Here is a 17,633-nt window from a genome sequence, read left to right on the forward strand (position 1 = left end):
AAGTTAAAAAAACTTGATCTCTTTTCGAAACTCACTTGGAATTCTGGTATCAATTTTTCTACAAAAAAAGGGAAAAAAGTTAAAAAAACTTTTTCTTTAAGTTTTGAGTTCCTTTTTTGAAACTTAACTATTCCACATGTTCAGACCCGTCTATAAATAAGAAAAAAACTGAGGTGATTTCTTATCAAAATCTTGTATATGTGTCCAGTCTAAAAAAAGGAAAAAATTAGTACCCGTCTTTAAAAGAAAAAGAAATTAAAAATTAATATACTCACCGAAATCCCGCATCCAAAGAGCAAAAGCTACCTAAAGAGAAAATGGAGTGAAATATTAATAATTGTTTCATAGGCTAAAAACATTCCTCCTTACCCAAAGAATACCGAAATTTAATTATTAACATATGTATATATATTTACATATGTTTAACCTTACGAAAAGCCCTTCCTCTATAAACAGGTTGAGGTACCTATAGGGAGAGAGCCATCGCTGCTGCAAATATATCGTTTTTGATTAAGGAGGTGATGCTTTTTGATTATAGAAGTTAGTTGTACAAACTGTTGTATCGTTTTTGATTATTGAAAAAATAAATGTATCATTTTTGATTATTGAAAAAAAAATTCTATCGTTTTTGATTATTGAAAAAAAATGTATCATTTTTGATTATTCGATAGTATCACATGGTCACATGCATAGATTCGACATACTGTACATATCGGAGACTTTATTCACTAAATAATTTCAAATTACTAAACTTATTAATCGTTATTTTTGTTTCCTTACTATTTACTGTTTCTTGTATATTTTTATTAAGCCATTTAAAACAAAGAATTGCCAACATTCATATGTCATAAATTTAATCCTTATTTTCTCAAAATTTGTCTTTATTACAACTAAAAGACAATAGTATTAATCAATCATCTATTTCATTGCTATGCATATAAACTCCAAATTCAATACTATCATTTAAAATTTCTTTCGCATCTTCAAGTGTTATACTATTATTACGGTCCTCTTGAATCAGACGTAATGTTACTTCTGGTACTAGAACTTCGTAAATAAAATCCATAGGGTCTAATGGGTACGTTTTGTCTTTTGTGAGATTATTAGAGTTAACAAACAATTCTATTAAAGTATTAACAATAGTATATAACCCATTAAACCCATAATAACCTGGCTGTAAATTAGTAAAGCTAATTAATAAAATATAAACAAAATTTATATTCAAACAGATAATTACCAACCTGAAAAACTTCAAATCGATTCATGAGCATCATTGGCGCCTTGGCTTTATTATATCCGACTTCTTTATATATTGAAGATGCAATATCCCAATAGTAACTTGAAATATTTCCGTTAATAATTTCAATGAGATCTTTTTCAAATTTGATTATGCGTGATGGAAGTACATTAAAATCGATATATTCAGGATATCCTTTTGATAATCCATGTGGAACAATATTCAATTCACCATGATGCATTATACAAAAAGACCAACGTTCTTCTTCTGTGATTGGCTTGTTTTGTAGATTTTGTAACTGGTCTTTTATCTTTTCTGGTAAAATATCTGGTAGGATATTATCACAATAGGGGCATAAATTGTGAGAATTAGGTACTAAATCAAATTCTAAATCCAAGTTTAAATCATCATTAGATGGCAGTTCTGGAAGATATTGAAATACATTGCGGGGTGGGCTTGGCATTATAAACGATGATGATGATGCAAATGAAGATGTACTTCTTCTATCTATTAAATAAATATAGGTAAAGAAATTAATAATACAGATATTAATGTTATTACGTTAAATATATATCTTTACCAGTACTAATTGAAGATAAATTATCTTCTCGTTTTCGTTTAAGATTTCGAATTTGTTTTGTTTTCCTTTGTTGTATAGAAAACGTATTACCAGATTGTGATTGGTTTGGTAAATTTATTCTATGGGACGATCGAGGTTTAGCAGATAATTTAGGAGGTGCGCCTAAATTTGATTTTGTTCTTTCACTTAATTCTGCTGGCCGAAATGGATCTTTAATCTCCTGAGATGACCGTTTAAGTGGATAAAATATTTTATTACCTAATGAGCAAAAGTAAGATTAATATAATAAATAACAATAATAATTTTTAAAAAATTATTTCAAACATCTTACCTTGCATATTATATAATCTAATAATTTCTTGATAAGAATCTTCCATGTCACCTTGATATATTACATTATTTTTTATAGACGCGGGAACTACTCGTTCCTTATTACGAAAATAGAGAACAAGATTTTTCTTTGCTTCGTTTACAACTTCTAGATGTCCTTTTTGTTGTGTTTCTATAAGCAAAGTGGCTGCATGACAGTGCCTACATTTATCACGTAATGAACTATTCCATATGTATTCCCAGCATGTACATTCACCAGTAATAACATTACATATATGAAATCCTTGTTCTAATATTACATTTTCGGATAATAAAGATTTCATAAGAAAATTGATCATATCATTTAATTTTCGTACAATTTCCTCATCTAGACGCAAAGGCTTATCATCATAAGAAGATACGAATAAATCATCAGATTTTTTTTTAACAAGAAAAGTATTTTGGTCTGATGATATCTTAACCATATTAAGAAGAAAATCTAATCTTCCTTGATTTAATCTTCGAAGTTTATCACAACATATCATATCATCTTTAGTTTGCTATAAATAATTTAAAATAAATTAATTTAATAATATTATTTAAAAATGATAACGAAAAAATTCTTACCTGTTCAATCGTTTGAGTATTGAATAAAGTAACTAAACCAGATTCAAACTTATTTAAATCTTCATGACTTACAATAGTTTCACTTTGAAATTTTATTCCATACATTCGTTCAACAAATGTCAATGGTGTTTGTTTACCACTATATACTGCTTCAATTGTCCTATTGATCCGTTCTGTAAAATTGTTCGTAGTCCATGGAAATCTGTTTGTAATGTTTTTGGAAATACGACCAGCATCAATAAAACTTAATTTCCACTCCGTGCACATCCAATTTTTAGATAAATCATCTATTAATTTATCTTTTTTAGTTTTTTCCAATGGAAGAGTGTTAATAAATTCGATATATTTCTTAGCCATTTCAATGGCAGTTTCTTCAGTTCGACTACGACCTACAATTTTAAACGCTAATGCTATTGGATATCTAAACAATAAATAATTAATTAGTTATCAATTTTAATAAAAAAAAATTAATATAATATATAACTTACCTGAATTTTGCAGGTATCTGCCATTTATTTAAATTTTCACTAAAAGTTTTCATAATATGAAACCAACATAAAATTGGTTTATGTGAAGCATTTTGGATAGCAAGTTTAGATGGTCTATGCTTATCAATTAAGATATATGGCTTCCAATTATTGTTTTGACATTCACGAACTCGTTGAAATCCGTTTCCAGATAAAAGATTTTCATAGTACCACTTGTGTTCACAGAACTCGTTATCACATGGGATATTTTTTTTAATAGCGTCAATAGCCAATTTTATAGTATGATGATTTTCCTTATTAAATAGCGCTAATATATATATTTTATTTACAATTTAATAAATTACAATAAATTATATACTAAATAATTTAATATATGTCAAATTTTACTTACCAAATGCAACAGGCAATCCGCAACCAGCACTATTCTCAGTAACAATTGATAATACCGGTGCACGGTCCAAATTTAAATCATATTTACCATCTATTCCGATACAGATTTTACCGTAATCACGAGCATTTTTTAACCAAAACTCATCAGAAATTGTAAGTTGATAATATCGGTCAGGTGAATCAGCTGGTTGATTAATGTCTGCTATTTGATAATATAATATAAAACCTTGAGATTTTAATATATTATTTACTAAACTATCAAGCTGAGTCCAAGGACCAGTATCATCCTTTAATTTCTTATCATCTCTGGCAACAAATTGCCGGAGTTTGTCATTATTACATATTATACGTTGGCTTGCTAATGCATTGTTAATTACTTCTTCTGATGCACCATTAAGTGATGTTAATAATTTCGCTTTTATCCCTTTGGCTGTCCTGTGGTCTGCTCTTCTGCTTAATGCTATCGAATCTCTGACAGAATAAGTTAAATTTATTCTTGAAATTTTAGGAATATTATTATTGTAAAATGTACGATGAGTTCCTTGAATGGTAATTCGCAATGGATTTTCTAATGATAGCCAAGATAACCGACATTCAGAAATAACTCTGACACTACAATGGTGCATATCATTTCCATTTTTCAAATTATTTCGTAAATTATAATTTTCACAATTTTCATTACATTTTCCAACACTACCGCATAATCTTTGACAGTTGCCTCCATCACCTGAACAATACATAACCCAATACCAACATTGTTGGTTTTTGGCTAATCCTAATTCAATTTGAGAAACCAGATCTCTTCCTAAACTGGTTAAAACTAAAACATCATCAATACGATTTGTTGATTTTACCGTTCCAGTTTTAGTTTTCCATGCTAAGTAATCTATTGCCCCTTGTACACGTTCTACCGTTAAGATTCCAGCTTTAACAAGTTTAGGAGTAACTTGTCTACTTTGATTTTTTAAGCGATAATTTTTTAAAAGATTTGCATTTGATATATACCATTCTGCAGCACGACCAAATGGTACATTTACTGAGCCATCATCGTTGTATTTGATTTGATTTTCGTAAGTTTCCATATTATAATATATAGTAACGTTACACAAATTTATAGAAAGAAAATTATTACAAATAATTATCACGTAAAAAATATAAACAAGGTTATAAAACGCAAAATATATTATAAAAACTATTATATAATAAAGAAAAAAATATCAAAAGAGAAATCAAAATTTTTGGAAAAGAAAAAGAATTGAACCATTTGTCGTGTGAAAAGTATTATGTGAACGCGTTAAATGTTATACAATGATACATTAACTTGTTAAGTATAAATTAAATAAATAAAACGTGATACTATCGAATAATCAAAAATAATACATTTTTTTTCAATAATCAAAAATGATAGAATTTTTTTTTCAATAATCAAAAATGATACATTTATTTTTTCAATAATCAAAAACGATACAACAGTTTGTACAACTAACTTCTATAATCAAAAAGCATCACCTCCTTAATCAAAAACGATATATTTGCATCGCTGCTACCTCCGCCTGTTTATAGTGATATAAGAGTGAAATTAGTAATTTAACAAATGGTTAAAAAATCATTTATAAACTTAATTTATAAAATATTTTGACCATATTTTTATAGTATTATAGTAATATTTTTGAAATATTTGTTTTTATTTTTTTTGTTTGCGTAATTATCATTAAATTATATTAAGTGTAGCTCTAAACTTTAAATTTCAGCATATATTAAAGATATTATATTAATAATATGTTGAGTATATTTGTCAGTAATATGTTTATCACATTTTCAAAATCAATAGGTTTCTGTAAAGAGTCTGAACCTGTCCAGCAATAATTTTTGATACTACAAGAACGCAACCTACTCAAATGTATTGTATTTGATGTAAAATATGAGATATGACGGCGTTCTTAATATTAGAATAATCCTTGACCAATCACATGCATCACTTAAAAATTACTTTATCTTTTTAATTCTTCTTTATTCTTTTCTTTTTTCTTGAACTTTGGCTGCAACTATTTTAATTTATTTCGATAGGAAAAGTTATAAGTTATATCTATTTACATATTTATATTATTATTACTTGGATGTAGTTATAATTACAATTAGGACATTTTTTACGAAGCAATGGCATCCTAGTAATTAGCACTATCACTTGAATAATAATTACCAATTTGTCACAAATCTCACATTGTACTTATTATAGGTTAAAATTTTTGCTGTGAAAGTTATAAAAAAAAGGAAATATAAAGAGATACAAATAAAGAAGAAGAGCAATTAAAATAAATTATCACTTTAAATCCATATTATAATATATCATTATCATTTTCATCATCATCATTCAACAGGTATCGAAATTTAAGTTTTTCTTGATTGGTAGAAGGTTCAATTTTATTAACTGAGAAAGCGAGTTGGTGCAATTTTTCAGGTACACCTTCAAACTCATTTTCATATTTAATTTCGCCTTTATCTTCATCATTATTATCAATTAAACTTTTATCTTCAATTTCATTATTATATTCAATTTTATCTTTATCTTCAATTTCAAATTTGTCTTTAATCGTATTAAATTCACCTCTTTCAAATATAGCCAATCGATCATTCCGTCTTTGACCAGCGTACCAAACGTTTTTGATACTGTTTCGCGAACGAAATTTACCAAATTTCGCTTTCACCTTAGGTTGAATATCCTTCCATGGAATAGGGCCGTTATTTGTTCTTTGATATTCTACAACCAATTCGCAAATATAATGTTCCTCTTCCGGGGAGAAAGATGAACGGTCAACTAAATAAAACGATAAAAGTCAATTCAATTCTTAATAAGAAAAAAACATAAATAAAATTTATTAAAACTTGCCGTTAGGATCAAGTATGTTCCAGTAACTGAAATTTATAAAATAAAAAGTTATTTTTTTTTTAAAAAAAAAACCACTCGTAATAAATGAATTGATAACTTACAAATGACAAAGTGCTTTAGAGTCATAGTCTTGGCCACAACTATTCTTTAATATTTTAACCAATTCTTTAAAAACATTACTAGGTTTTCTTCCCCTTTTTAACCATTCGTCCATATGATCTATTATAATTTTCCTACCCTAAGAAGTAAAAAATTAATATTTTAAAAAGGTGAGAATATTTAATTTTAAATTCGTTTCATAACATACGGCTTCGTCTATTGTTTTAGTTAATCTATTGATTTTACGGCTATTACGAATTTTATATTTTTTTGGTTTGCGGTTGTAATCAATGTCACTTTTATTGTCTTCAGTACTTTCGTCGTCGTCTTTAACACTTTCATTGTCATCAATTTTTTCGAGGTCTTCCACATTTTGGTAAACAAAGTTATAGTTTTTCACTTCCATCTTGTGGATAATATTTTTTTTTATAATAAGAATATTTTTTATCAATTCATAGAAACAAATTTATATTTTTTTAAACGAAAATAAAGAGGAAGAAATTTACTTTCCCCAACCTGAAACTTTATTTACAGTTACATAATATAATGGCTTTTTTTATTGTTAAATTATTACTATATTTAGTAGTTAGTACAAAGGATTTAATCCTTTTTTGGATTGTTTGATTGTGAATTTAGACAATGAAATTTATTCCTTTTTTGATTGTAAACTCTGCAAACTGCAAGAATAATCACGTGATCATAATTAAAACTGCTCTCCGACAAATTGATCACCAAAATGTATGAAAATATAGTGAAATTGTTTCTTATGTTATTATGAACAATTGAAGCCAAAAAAAGCAATGAATTCTTTGAAGGATTATAATATTTTTTTAAATTGGTTTTTATTTGTTATTCTGTTTAGGAAAACAACTGAACCCTACTTATAAAAAAAAAATAAAGGATGGTAATGAATGATCGACCGACCGACCATCAAAATTGGTAAAATAATTACATACCATTTTTATTCATATGTCACATTTATTCCTCAAATAAACATATCACAGGAGTCTTGGCAGATACATAATTAGCATTATATGCAATTAACAATGGTAAATTTATGGGTTAGAGTTTCATTTAAAAAAAAATTGGAAAATTCCATTGTACAGTCAAGAAAAAAGAATCAAAGAATTTTATTGTACAATCTGTACAATCAAAAGAAGTTTCCATATTCTTTTTTTAAAAAAAAGGTAATTGTATCAGAAATTGTAATGTTTTACAACAGATTTTTGAGACTGATGTTCATATAAGAACTTTATTATACAAATGACTACGTTGCTGCTGCGGCTGCGGCAATGTCATAATTTTTGTCTTTCATGCGGTAAATCAGGCTTTCGACCTTGTTTTATCATCAATGTCATACTGTATCATGCGCGGCTGCGGCTGCGGTCCTTGTGTGTGAGACTTCGGCCTTGTTTTTCCGTCTTTTATTAAAAGTTGATATTTATATTAGAGCTTATAAAGAATAGTATTATTACTATTTATTAAATAATACTAATACAAATATTATTACTATTTATTAATACTAATACAAATATAAGAAATATAAATTCTTTTTATTTCATGTTTAATAAAAAGAATTTAACGAACGTACTGTAGTTTTTAGATGATTGTCAACAGTATATATAGTAATATATTTTACAAATGTGTAAAAGTAATACTATAGTAAATGTTTTAAAATTGAAGCAATGGGTTTTGGATTTTATCTAAGATCAGCATTACGTTGCATCCTTAAATAGATGATAAAGATCCTTTACCCCTCAGTTTCAGGATAAAAAAGTAAATATACTGACAAATTCGAAGTGTATTTATTCCTTAAATAAACATATTACCGGAGTTTTGGCAGATAAATAACTAAACATAGTTAATAACTTTTCTCCTGTATTTATATATATTATTTTAAACCAAAAAAATGTATAAAATACTGAATCAAAGAATTTAATTTTTTTTTTTCATGAAAAAAAAATTATGAACAAACCAAAAAAGAGGCAATCAAGAAAGCAACGATCAAAAAAGATAGAAACAAAAAAGATAGAATTAGTACGTATTAAATTTTGTTTTTTTCTTTTCTTTTGAGAAAAAAAAATATTTCTTGCCAATTTTTCCATTTCATTTTTTTTTTCATTTTTTTTTTTAAAAAAAAAAATCTTGTAGATTGATAACGAGATTATAAGTGCTATGAATGAATATAAAGCTATGCCAAACTGCTACGTAATGATTAGTAAAAAAATCAATAAAGGATTTTCCCCAAAGCAAATTCGTCAGCGGTAAATATTCAAATTATTATAATTTAATTATAATTTAATTTTTCTTTGCGTAAAATTTATTTTATTTTATTCATAATTTAGATGGATAAGTCAACTCGATCCACGTCGTAAGTAAATTGTACCTAATTAAAGTTCTTGATTTGATTGTAACTCGATTATAAATTTTCTTTGTAGTTTGTCAATGGCCACTCGATAATAATGAAAAATTTTACATTATCCACTGGGTTGAAGGATATAAAATTAAGAATCCATCTAAGAACATTAACTGGAAAGAATTAATTTTTGAGATGGAAAAAAAATTCGGTAAATTTCGTTCAGAAAGTAAAGTGAAAAATTATTATTCCTCAACGTTAAAACAAAGACGGAAAAGACAATTACCTTCAAATGATAACGTATTCAATCAAAATAATAATGTGCCAACAACCGTATTACCTTCACCTCAAGATATTAACGTTCCAAAAGGCTATCTTCATGATATTGACTTTCCAATAATTAAAGGTTCTGACCGGATAAAAATTAAAAATTTGTTAAATTGATAAATAATACATTCTAATTAGCTTAAAAAACAATCATGTTTATACGATATATATATATTTTAAATCGACAAAAATGAAGATTAAATGTGCTTTGAGCTATTTTAATTTTTTTAATTATTTTTCGAGTATAAGAAAATGAATTGTAACTGTATATATTCTTAAATTTATATGCTTAGATTTTATATGCTTAAACATTAAATGCAGTAAGTTTACATTTGTGAGTTTACTCATATATAATTCAAATGTAAACTTTTTAATATTATTTATGAAACATATTTGTTATTTATAAATTACCCTTCGTATTTTTAATTTGTAAAATTATTCTTTTTTTATTCGCAAAAATGAAATTTTATTAAATATTTAAAAATATTGTGTCTTTTAAATATTTCCTTCCAATTGTTCTAGCTATAGTAGAGATTATACAGTATATCAACAAGTAAGATAGATTAATTCTGTTAAAAGGTACTGTTTTCCCGTTAAGTAGGGAGAGATAAAGACCCTAAAGAATAAGCTTCTAAACGGTAAAGAAACAGACATTAATAAACGTTTCGTTATGGAAGTAAATAAATAAAAATTGCCCTACCAACTACTTGTCCAGACCCGTCTAAAAAAAGTAAAGAAGTCGGAAAAGAGAACAAGAGAGCGAAAGAGAAGGAGGAAGTTTCGTTAGAGAAAAGATTTTTAAAAAATATAGTGATCACTGGAACTGCGGTTATTAAAATGTAAATCATATGATACATGTCGTTAACCGAAATTAGATTTTTTTTATAAATCCTAAGGATTAAATTAAGGATCCACTAAACTATAGAATCCTTTAGGATCTTGAAGCTTTAAAATTCAAAATTTTAGGATTCCGATCTTTAAGGTATCTAATTCTTAATACAGTTAGAATAAGATATACTGTAATTTTATTGGCTATGATATTATCAGACCTGTCTATAATCACCCCATATATAATCACATCCTGTTTATTATCACCAAATTTCAATGTCCCAAAAATCATATGATACTATTTATGATCACTGACCCTCATATGCTAATCACTTATTTTATTTTTTATTTACATAGTAGCACCGTATAACAAGAATAGAATCAACTAAAACTAAAAACCCCTAAGACTTCTAAAAGGGACCCGATCAAAATACCGACAATCAAAAGACCGACAGGTACATGCTGGCCCGCATTATGGATAATCCTGCCCAGATGTGTCGGTCTTTCGCCATTTTATTTATTGTGTTTTTTTTTTGGATTAGGCTATTAGGGCAGGTTAATCAAAATTTTATTACTATTACTTGTTACGCTCACGCACTACACTCTTCCTAACAGAACTTATTTGAACAGGAGATGATGTTTATTGCTTTATCCTCTTAATAATTAAATAATTAGTAATTATTTCATTTTTATGATATTTTTACTTCGTTGCGAATAATTAAAAAAAAAATTCTTTTTAGATTTTAATAAAATAACTGACTCTTGATGGTTGCAACAATCAACTAACAAATAATCCGTGTAAGATTCTTAAAAAATTTTTTGTTTTAATGATAAAAATAGAGTTACACAATTATCGTTATTTTTTTAGAACAAACATCATAATCGCATGCAATGTCGACATATTTTCATAAACGAGATAATATTAAATAATAAAGAAATATCCCATATATAATGCGAAAACAATGTAAATTTAAATTTAACGATAATAACTGAAAGTGAGATTATCACATTTCACAATAAACTTTGTTTGATGCCATTTATTATGAATATACCTCGATTTCGCTTCTTACCAAGTAATAAAAAAAATTAATAACAAATTAAAAATCAAGCAAATCAAAACAAATCAATTCTCAAAAATCTTTCACCTCTCGATCTTACAATCAATATTTCATAATGCAAACAATAACCGTTGAGCACAAAAATGAGAACATTTTAAGAAGAAATGACCCTTCAATGAAATTTTAATTAGCTGGTGAAGAAATTTTACAAGATAAAATTATAAATTGAACAAATAAATTTTAGACGTTCAAAGTTAAAGATAGATTATCATTCATTTTATTTTATTTATTTTCCATCATTATCCCTTTTCTACGCATAACATTGTTCGTTTTTAATAGTCAACATAAGTTTCACTAATTAAATATGTCCCTCTAACACATCCCAGCACGTGATCGTAGAAAAAAAATAACGCAGTGCAACTGATAGATACTGATGGATTACGGAAACGGAAAGGAAGAAACAGTGATGACAAATAAAATCTATTATTAGAAGCGACTGATTAACTTTTTGGTAAAATCAATCAATAGTAATTAAAATAGGTTGGATTTACGGGACCTTTCTCAGCAACACCAACAAATTTTCTACTCCCACGTGACCTAAAATATTCATCACCGGGATCACACCCACCGCGTTTGGTGTATAAACATAATAAACATAAATGAAAATAATGAATAGTTGAAAACACAGTAAACAAGATTAGGAAAAAAGATTTAAACCTTAGAATTTAAAATAATTCAATTGATCAAATCGAAAGAAAAATTTATATTGAACTGCATAAATAATTATAAATTAAATATTCTTAGATGCGTTGTCAGACTTCCAAAAATCCATTTTCTCGACATATCCTTTATTTTCCCAACAACAATTTCCCAACAAGACAAATTCCTGAGTGGAAATTTCCACAAAAAGCATTTTTTCCCAACATGATGTTATCCCGACATGAAATTTTCCCAAAATCAAATTATTAAAAATGTAAGTATATAATATCTAACAATAAATAACACATTATAACTGATAGATCGCAAATATTTAATTATTGATTATAAAATATTGTTTTGCGAGACTACACAAACAATGTTTTACAAATAGATATACAAAATAAACTGAGCAAAACAATCTATTTAGAAAATAATTGTTATCCATTTCATATTAATACTATCTAATACTTTTAAATATAAATTAAGATTTCGTTAATGTTAATTTCATTTATAATACTTCAAATTAATAAATTTGACGATATTCCTAAATTGTTAAATTTCATGAAATTTTTAACAGTAAAATTCCATAAAGAATTGATTGAAAAGTTTTTCATAAGATCATTAATATTATTTATTATATAAAAAATTTACTTGGGCAATTCGGGAAAATGTCCATTCAGGAGAAAATGGACATCGAGAAATCATTCCGTAACCATTTCAATCGAGAACATATGTCTAGAAGCTCCTTTAACAATGCAGTTTAGTTTTCCCATACAAATTTTTGAATGCTCTAACAGCCTAACTGTTATCACTTTTTTTAAACCATTTTTGGTAAGACTCCTAGTAGTTAGCTGGAACATATTTTATTATGGTAAAAATGTTTTCAGGATTAGGAAATAAATATTTTTAAGAGGTCAAAGATAATAAACAAGTTAAGAAAAAAATACATTAAGCACAATATTTGTTTTCGGTATAAAATTTGTGCGACTAAAATAACTTCAATTTTAGCAATCTAGGGTACACAAGTGGTACACAATGTACAAAAATAGGTTGCCTTTAATAAATGTGTTAACTCATGTGACTCAGGAGTCTGGATTAACGAAATATACACCATATTATATGGCAAGCCATTCAAGTCAAAAGTCCGCCGCTATTGCAGCAGGTACCTGTTGCTTTCGCGGCAGGTACCTGCTAGATTTGCAGCAGGTACCTGCTGAATTTGCGGCAGGTATCTGCTGGATTCACGGCAGATACCTGCTAGAATTGCGGCAGGTACCTGCTAGATTTGCGGCAGGTACCTGCTGAACTTGTATGGCAAGCCGTTCAAGTCAAAAGTCCGCTGCTATTGCAGCAGGTACCTGTTGCTTTCGCGGCAGGTACCTGCTAGATTTGCAGCAGGTACCTGCTGAATTTGCGGCAGGTATCTGCTGGATTTACAGCAGATACCTGCTAGAATTGCGGCAGGTACCTGCTAGATTTGCGGCAGGTACCTGCTGAATTAGCGGCAGGTACCTGCTGAACTTGCAGCAGGTACCTGACAGGTTACAAATATGGTATTTTATTTTTTCTGGGTCAAAAAGATTTTTTTAATTTCCATTTATAGTAATCTACCGAATTATTGGATCCAAGTTAGTTTATTTCTTTTTTCAGAAGTGATCTTCATCTCATAATTCGGCCCATTACTTTAAATTTTGCTAAAATTAATGATATATAAGGAATCTATATTAATTATAAATAAATTTTTGAAAAGATCGTTTAATTGAAAAAGATTACTGCAGAATACATTTTACAATAAGCTTAAAAATCAAACTATAAAAGTTATATTATTTATTTTTTATATACTATTATTTTTATTGAAGTTTTGCTTTATATATCATTATTAGTTGAATTTATAAGAGTTATGACAATGGGATTGATATAAAATGAGTCTTTGTCATATTCACACATCTGCTCATAATTGTTTTAGATTTCCTGCCCAAATTCAAAATAAAAATAAATAGTTTATTTATGATTTTTAGCAAATCAACAAACATTTCTATAAAAAAAATATACATATAATGAGCTATCAATAAAGTTAAATTTACTGGAGTTGCTTTTCTTTTTAAAAAAAAAATATTCCCTATATGTAAATTTTTGTTCATTAGTTCTTTTAATGGTTTTGCAAAGATTTCATAATTTAAAATTTTTTTTCTAAATGATCAGAGATTTCCAGCCATAATCCACATATAAGAAAGTTTTTGTGATATTGGTTTAAAATTAAAAGAATAATATTAATGATAGTGGCATCAATAAATTTAAACCAATATAGTTAAATTGGGTATATAAATAATAATATTCTGGTAGTGTATTTTGTTATACTAATCATTTAATCAAATTGTAAATTTTAAAATTATTTAAATTGATTTTTATATTGCTCATTTGAATTTAAAAATTTTATAATAATTTATTAGTATTAATTCTTTCATTTATAATTTTTTTATACTTAAAAGTTGAGTTTCAAGTTATTTTTTACATTAAACCTTATTTTAAAAAATACTTTGAATTTACAATATAAATTAAAACTATTAAAGATTTTAGTATTGATTATACGATTAATTCTAGCCAAATTTATAGTGATGGGCAGAATTATGAGATGAAAATCACTTCTGAAAAAAGAAATAAACTAACTTGGATCCAATAATTCGGTAGATTACTATAAATGGAAATCAAAAAATTTTTTTTGACCCAGAAAAAATAAAATACCATATTTGTAACCTGTCAGGTACCTGCTGCAAGTTCAGCAGGTACCTGCCGCAAATCTAGCAGGTACCTGCCGCAATTCTAGCAGGTACCTGCCGCAAATCTATCAGGTACCTGCCGCAATTCTAGCAGGTATCTGCTGCAATTCTAGCAGGTACCTGCCGTGAATCCAGCAGATACCTGCTGCAAATTCAGCAGGTACCTGCCGCAAATCTAGCAGGTACCTGCCGCAATAGCAGCGGACTTTTGACTTGAACGGCTTGCCATAGAACTTGCAGCAGGTACCTGACAGGTTACAAATATGGTATTTTATTTTTTCTGGATCAAAAAGATTTTTTTAATTTCCATTTATAGTAATCTACCGAATTATTGGATCCAAGTTAGTTTATTTCTTTTTTCAGAAGTGATCTTCATCTCATAATTCGGCCCATTACTTTAAATTTTGCTAAAATTAATGATATATAAGGAATCTATATTAATTATAAATAAATTTTTGAAAAGATCGTTTAATTGACATTTTACAATAAGCTTAAAAATCAAACTATAAAAGTTATATTATTTATTTTTTATATACTATTATTTTTATTGAAGTTTTGCTTTATATATCATTATTAGTTAAATTTATAAGAGTTATGACAATGGGATTGATATAAAATGAGTCTTTGTCATATTCACACATCTACTCATAATTGTTTTAGATTTCCTGCCCAAATTCAAAATAAAAATAAATAGTTTATTTATGATTTTTAGCAAATCAACAGACATTTCTATAAAAAAAATATACATATAATTAGCTATCAATAAAGTTAAATTTACTGGAGTTGCTTTTTTTTAAAAAAAAAATATTCCCTATATGTAAATTTTTGTTCATTAATTCTTTTAAATGGTTTTGCAAAGATTTCATAATTTAAAATTTTTTTTCTAAATGATCAGAGATTTCCAGCCATAATCCACATATAAGAAAGTTTTTGTGATATTGGTTTTAAAAGAATAATATTAATGATAGTGGCATCAATAAATTTAAACCAATATAGTTAAATTGGGTATATAAATAATAATATTCTGGTAGTGTATTTTGTTATACTAATCATTTAATCAAATAAATTGTAAATTTTAAAATTATTTAAATTGATTTTTATATTGCTCATTTGAATTTAAAAATTTTATAATAATTTATTAGTATTAATTCTTTCATTTATAATTTTTTTATACTTAAAAGTTGAGTTTCAAGTTATTTTTTACATTAAACCTTATTTTAAAAAATACTTTGAATTTACAATATAAATTAAAGATTTTAGTATTGATTATACGATTAATTCTAGCCAAATTTATAGTGATGGGCAGAATTATGAGATGAAAATCACTTCTGAAAAAAGAAATAAACTAACTTGGATCCAATAATTCGGTAGATTACTATAAATGGAAATCAAAAAAATTTTTTTGACCCAGAAAAAATAAAATACCATATTTGTAACCTGTCAGGTACCTGCTGCAAGTTCAGCAGGTACCTGCCACAAATCTAGCAGATACCTGCCGCAAATCTATCAGGTACCTGCCGCAATTCTAGCAGGTATCTGCTGCAATTCTAGCAGGTACCTGCCGTGAATCCAGCAGATACCTGCCGCAAATCTAGCAGGTACCTGCCGCAATAGCAGCGGACTTTTGACTTGAACGGCTTGCCATAATATTACGGATGAAAATCTGGTTATCAATAAAAAAGTGATTTCTTCGTAATGTAATAATGATATCGGTTGTGTTATATTTTGCTTGTTAACAGATTATAGTTTCATTTGTTGATATGGTATGACAGTTAGGTAAACCGTATTTTGTTTAAATCGTGTTGTAACGGTATAAGGACATTTCACCGAAAGCTGTTTCGCCGAAGCCATTTCGTCGAAGGGATGTTTCCCCTGAAGGGACATTTCCCAAAGGGATGTTTCTCTGAAACCCATTTCACTGAATTCGCTTCGGTGAAATGGAATTCAGTAAAATGGACGATTCGGCGAAATGGTTCGGCGAAATGTACCGTAACCTGTTGTAACATGTCAATTGTATTCTCCGTTTTATATAAAGAATTAATTTTTCTATTTTCATTTGATATTTCTTTTGTAACACCTAATATACACCGCAGCTCAACAAATGCTTAACAATGACAAGGTCACGGTCATTTTATTTCATAGTTTGTAATCAAAGCATAAAAGAAGACGAAAAATAGAGCTAATATATGTTTTTACGAAAACATTTCTCAGATCTAAATGGAGAAAAGTCTTAGGAAACTAACTATTCACAAAAAAAAACTACCTTCGAAATCGCTAAATGAAATATGCATATTTGTGAATGTTTCTTAATCGTAATCAAATAATTTAAAATTAAAATGCAGTAAGGAACTATAAAGTAATTTTCATGTCGGTAAAATCTGACCATAGTATCGTAAAACTAAATCCATTTAAATGAGTATAAAAAAATTTTGATAGTAAAATTCATAAATAATTAAGCGAAATAGCAATAATAAGAAACGCTTTAATAGATAAAGGGAAAAAGTGATCCATTTTTTACATTCCATCTTTTTTCCGTAAAAGACTCAAATTTCCGGAATTAATAATCTTATATCACGGAATTTATTGCATTTCTTTTATTCATCCCAAAAAAAAAATAAAAAACCTAATAATAAATACTAATAATAAACACAAAATGAATAAAATAAAATAGAATAAAAAAGAAATAGAACGAAATAGAATGGATAAATATATTTTTTAAAAAATTAACGCTATATCAGATATCGGGCGGGATGTGCGAATTTTTTTGTCAATTATAGGCTGATTTAAACGAACAAATCAAGCCAAGATATCTTGGCGGAAAATCATTGAAAATCTAAGTTTGAAAATATATATAACTTTACCACGGCCACCAAAATTTTGTTTTTACAGAATCATCATCATAAAATAACAAATAGCATCATAAATCTAGCACCGCTAACTTAACTAGTCAGTTAAACCCGCCACTTAAACT

General features: G+C 27.4%; 3 protein-coding genes across 3 annotated transcripts; 1 reads left to right on the forward strand and 2 right to left on the reverse strand.

The window, feature by feature from the left end:
* Positions 1-910: 910 nt before the first annotated feature.
* On the reverse strand, positions 911-4,713 carry OCT59_003544 (uncharacterized protein; the record flags this gene model as incomplete). Its single annotated transcript, XM_066145681.1, has 7 exons — positions 911-1,174; positions 1,242-1,744; positions 1,818-2,075; positions 2,149-2,686; positions 2,754-3,174; positions 3,242-3,548; positions 3,633-4,713. The coding sequence occupies 7 exons, from the start codon at positions 4,711-4,713 to the stop codon at positions 911-913; spliced, it is 3,372 nt and encodes a 1,123-aa protein (XP_065996378.1).
* A 1,254-nt stretch (positions 4,714-5,967) lies between these two features.
* OCT59_003545 (uncharacterized protein) lies at positions 5,968-7,023 on the reverse strand (the record flags this gene model as incomplete). Its single annotated transcript, XM_066145682.1, has 4 exons — positions 5,968-6,446; positions 6,519-6,544; positions 6,620-6,756; positions 6,826-7,023. 4 exons carry the CDS (start codon positions 7,021-7,023, stop codon positions 5,968-5,970), a joined length of 840 nt encoding a protein of 279 aa, XP_065996379.1.
* A 1,559-nt stretch (positions 7,024-8,582) lies between these two features.
* Positions 8,583-9,417, forward strand: OCT59_003546 (uncharacterized protein; the record flags this gene model as incomplete). Its single annotated transcript, XM_025332380.2, has 4 exons — positions 8,583-8,654; positions 8,769-8,881; positions 8,963-8,988; positions 9,056-9,417. The coding sequence occupies 4 exons, from the start codon at positions 8,583-8,585 to the stop codon at positions 9,415-9,417; spliced, it is 573 nt and encodes a 190-aa protein (XP_025172701.1).
* Positions 9,418-17,633: the final 8,216 nt, after the last annotated feature.

The sequence above is a fragment of the Rhizophagus irregularis genome, chromosome 11 (assembly GCF_026210795.1).
Source record: "Rhizophagus irregularis chromosome 11, complete sequence".
NCBI lineage: Eukaryota > Fungi > Glomeromycota > Glomeromycetes > Glomerales > Glomeraceae > Rhizophagus > Rhizophagus irregularis.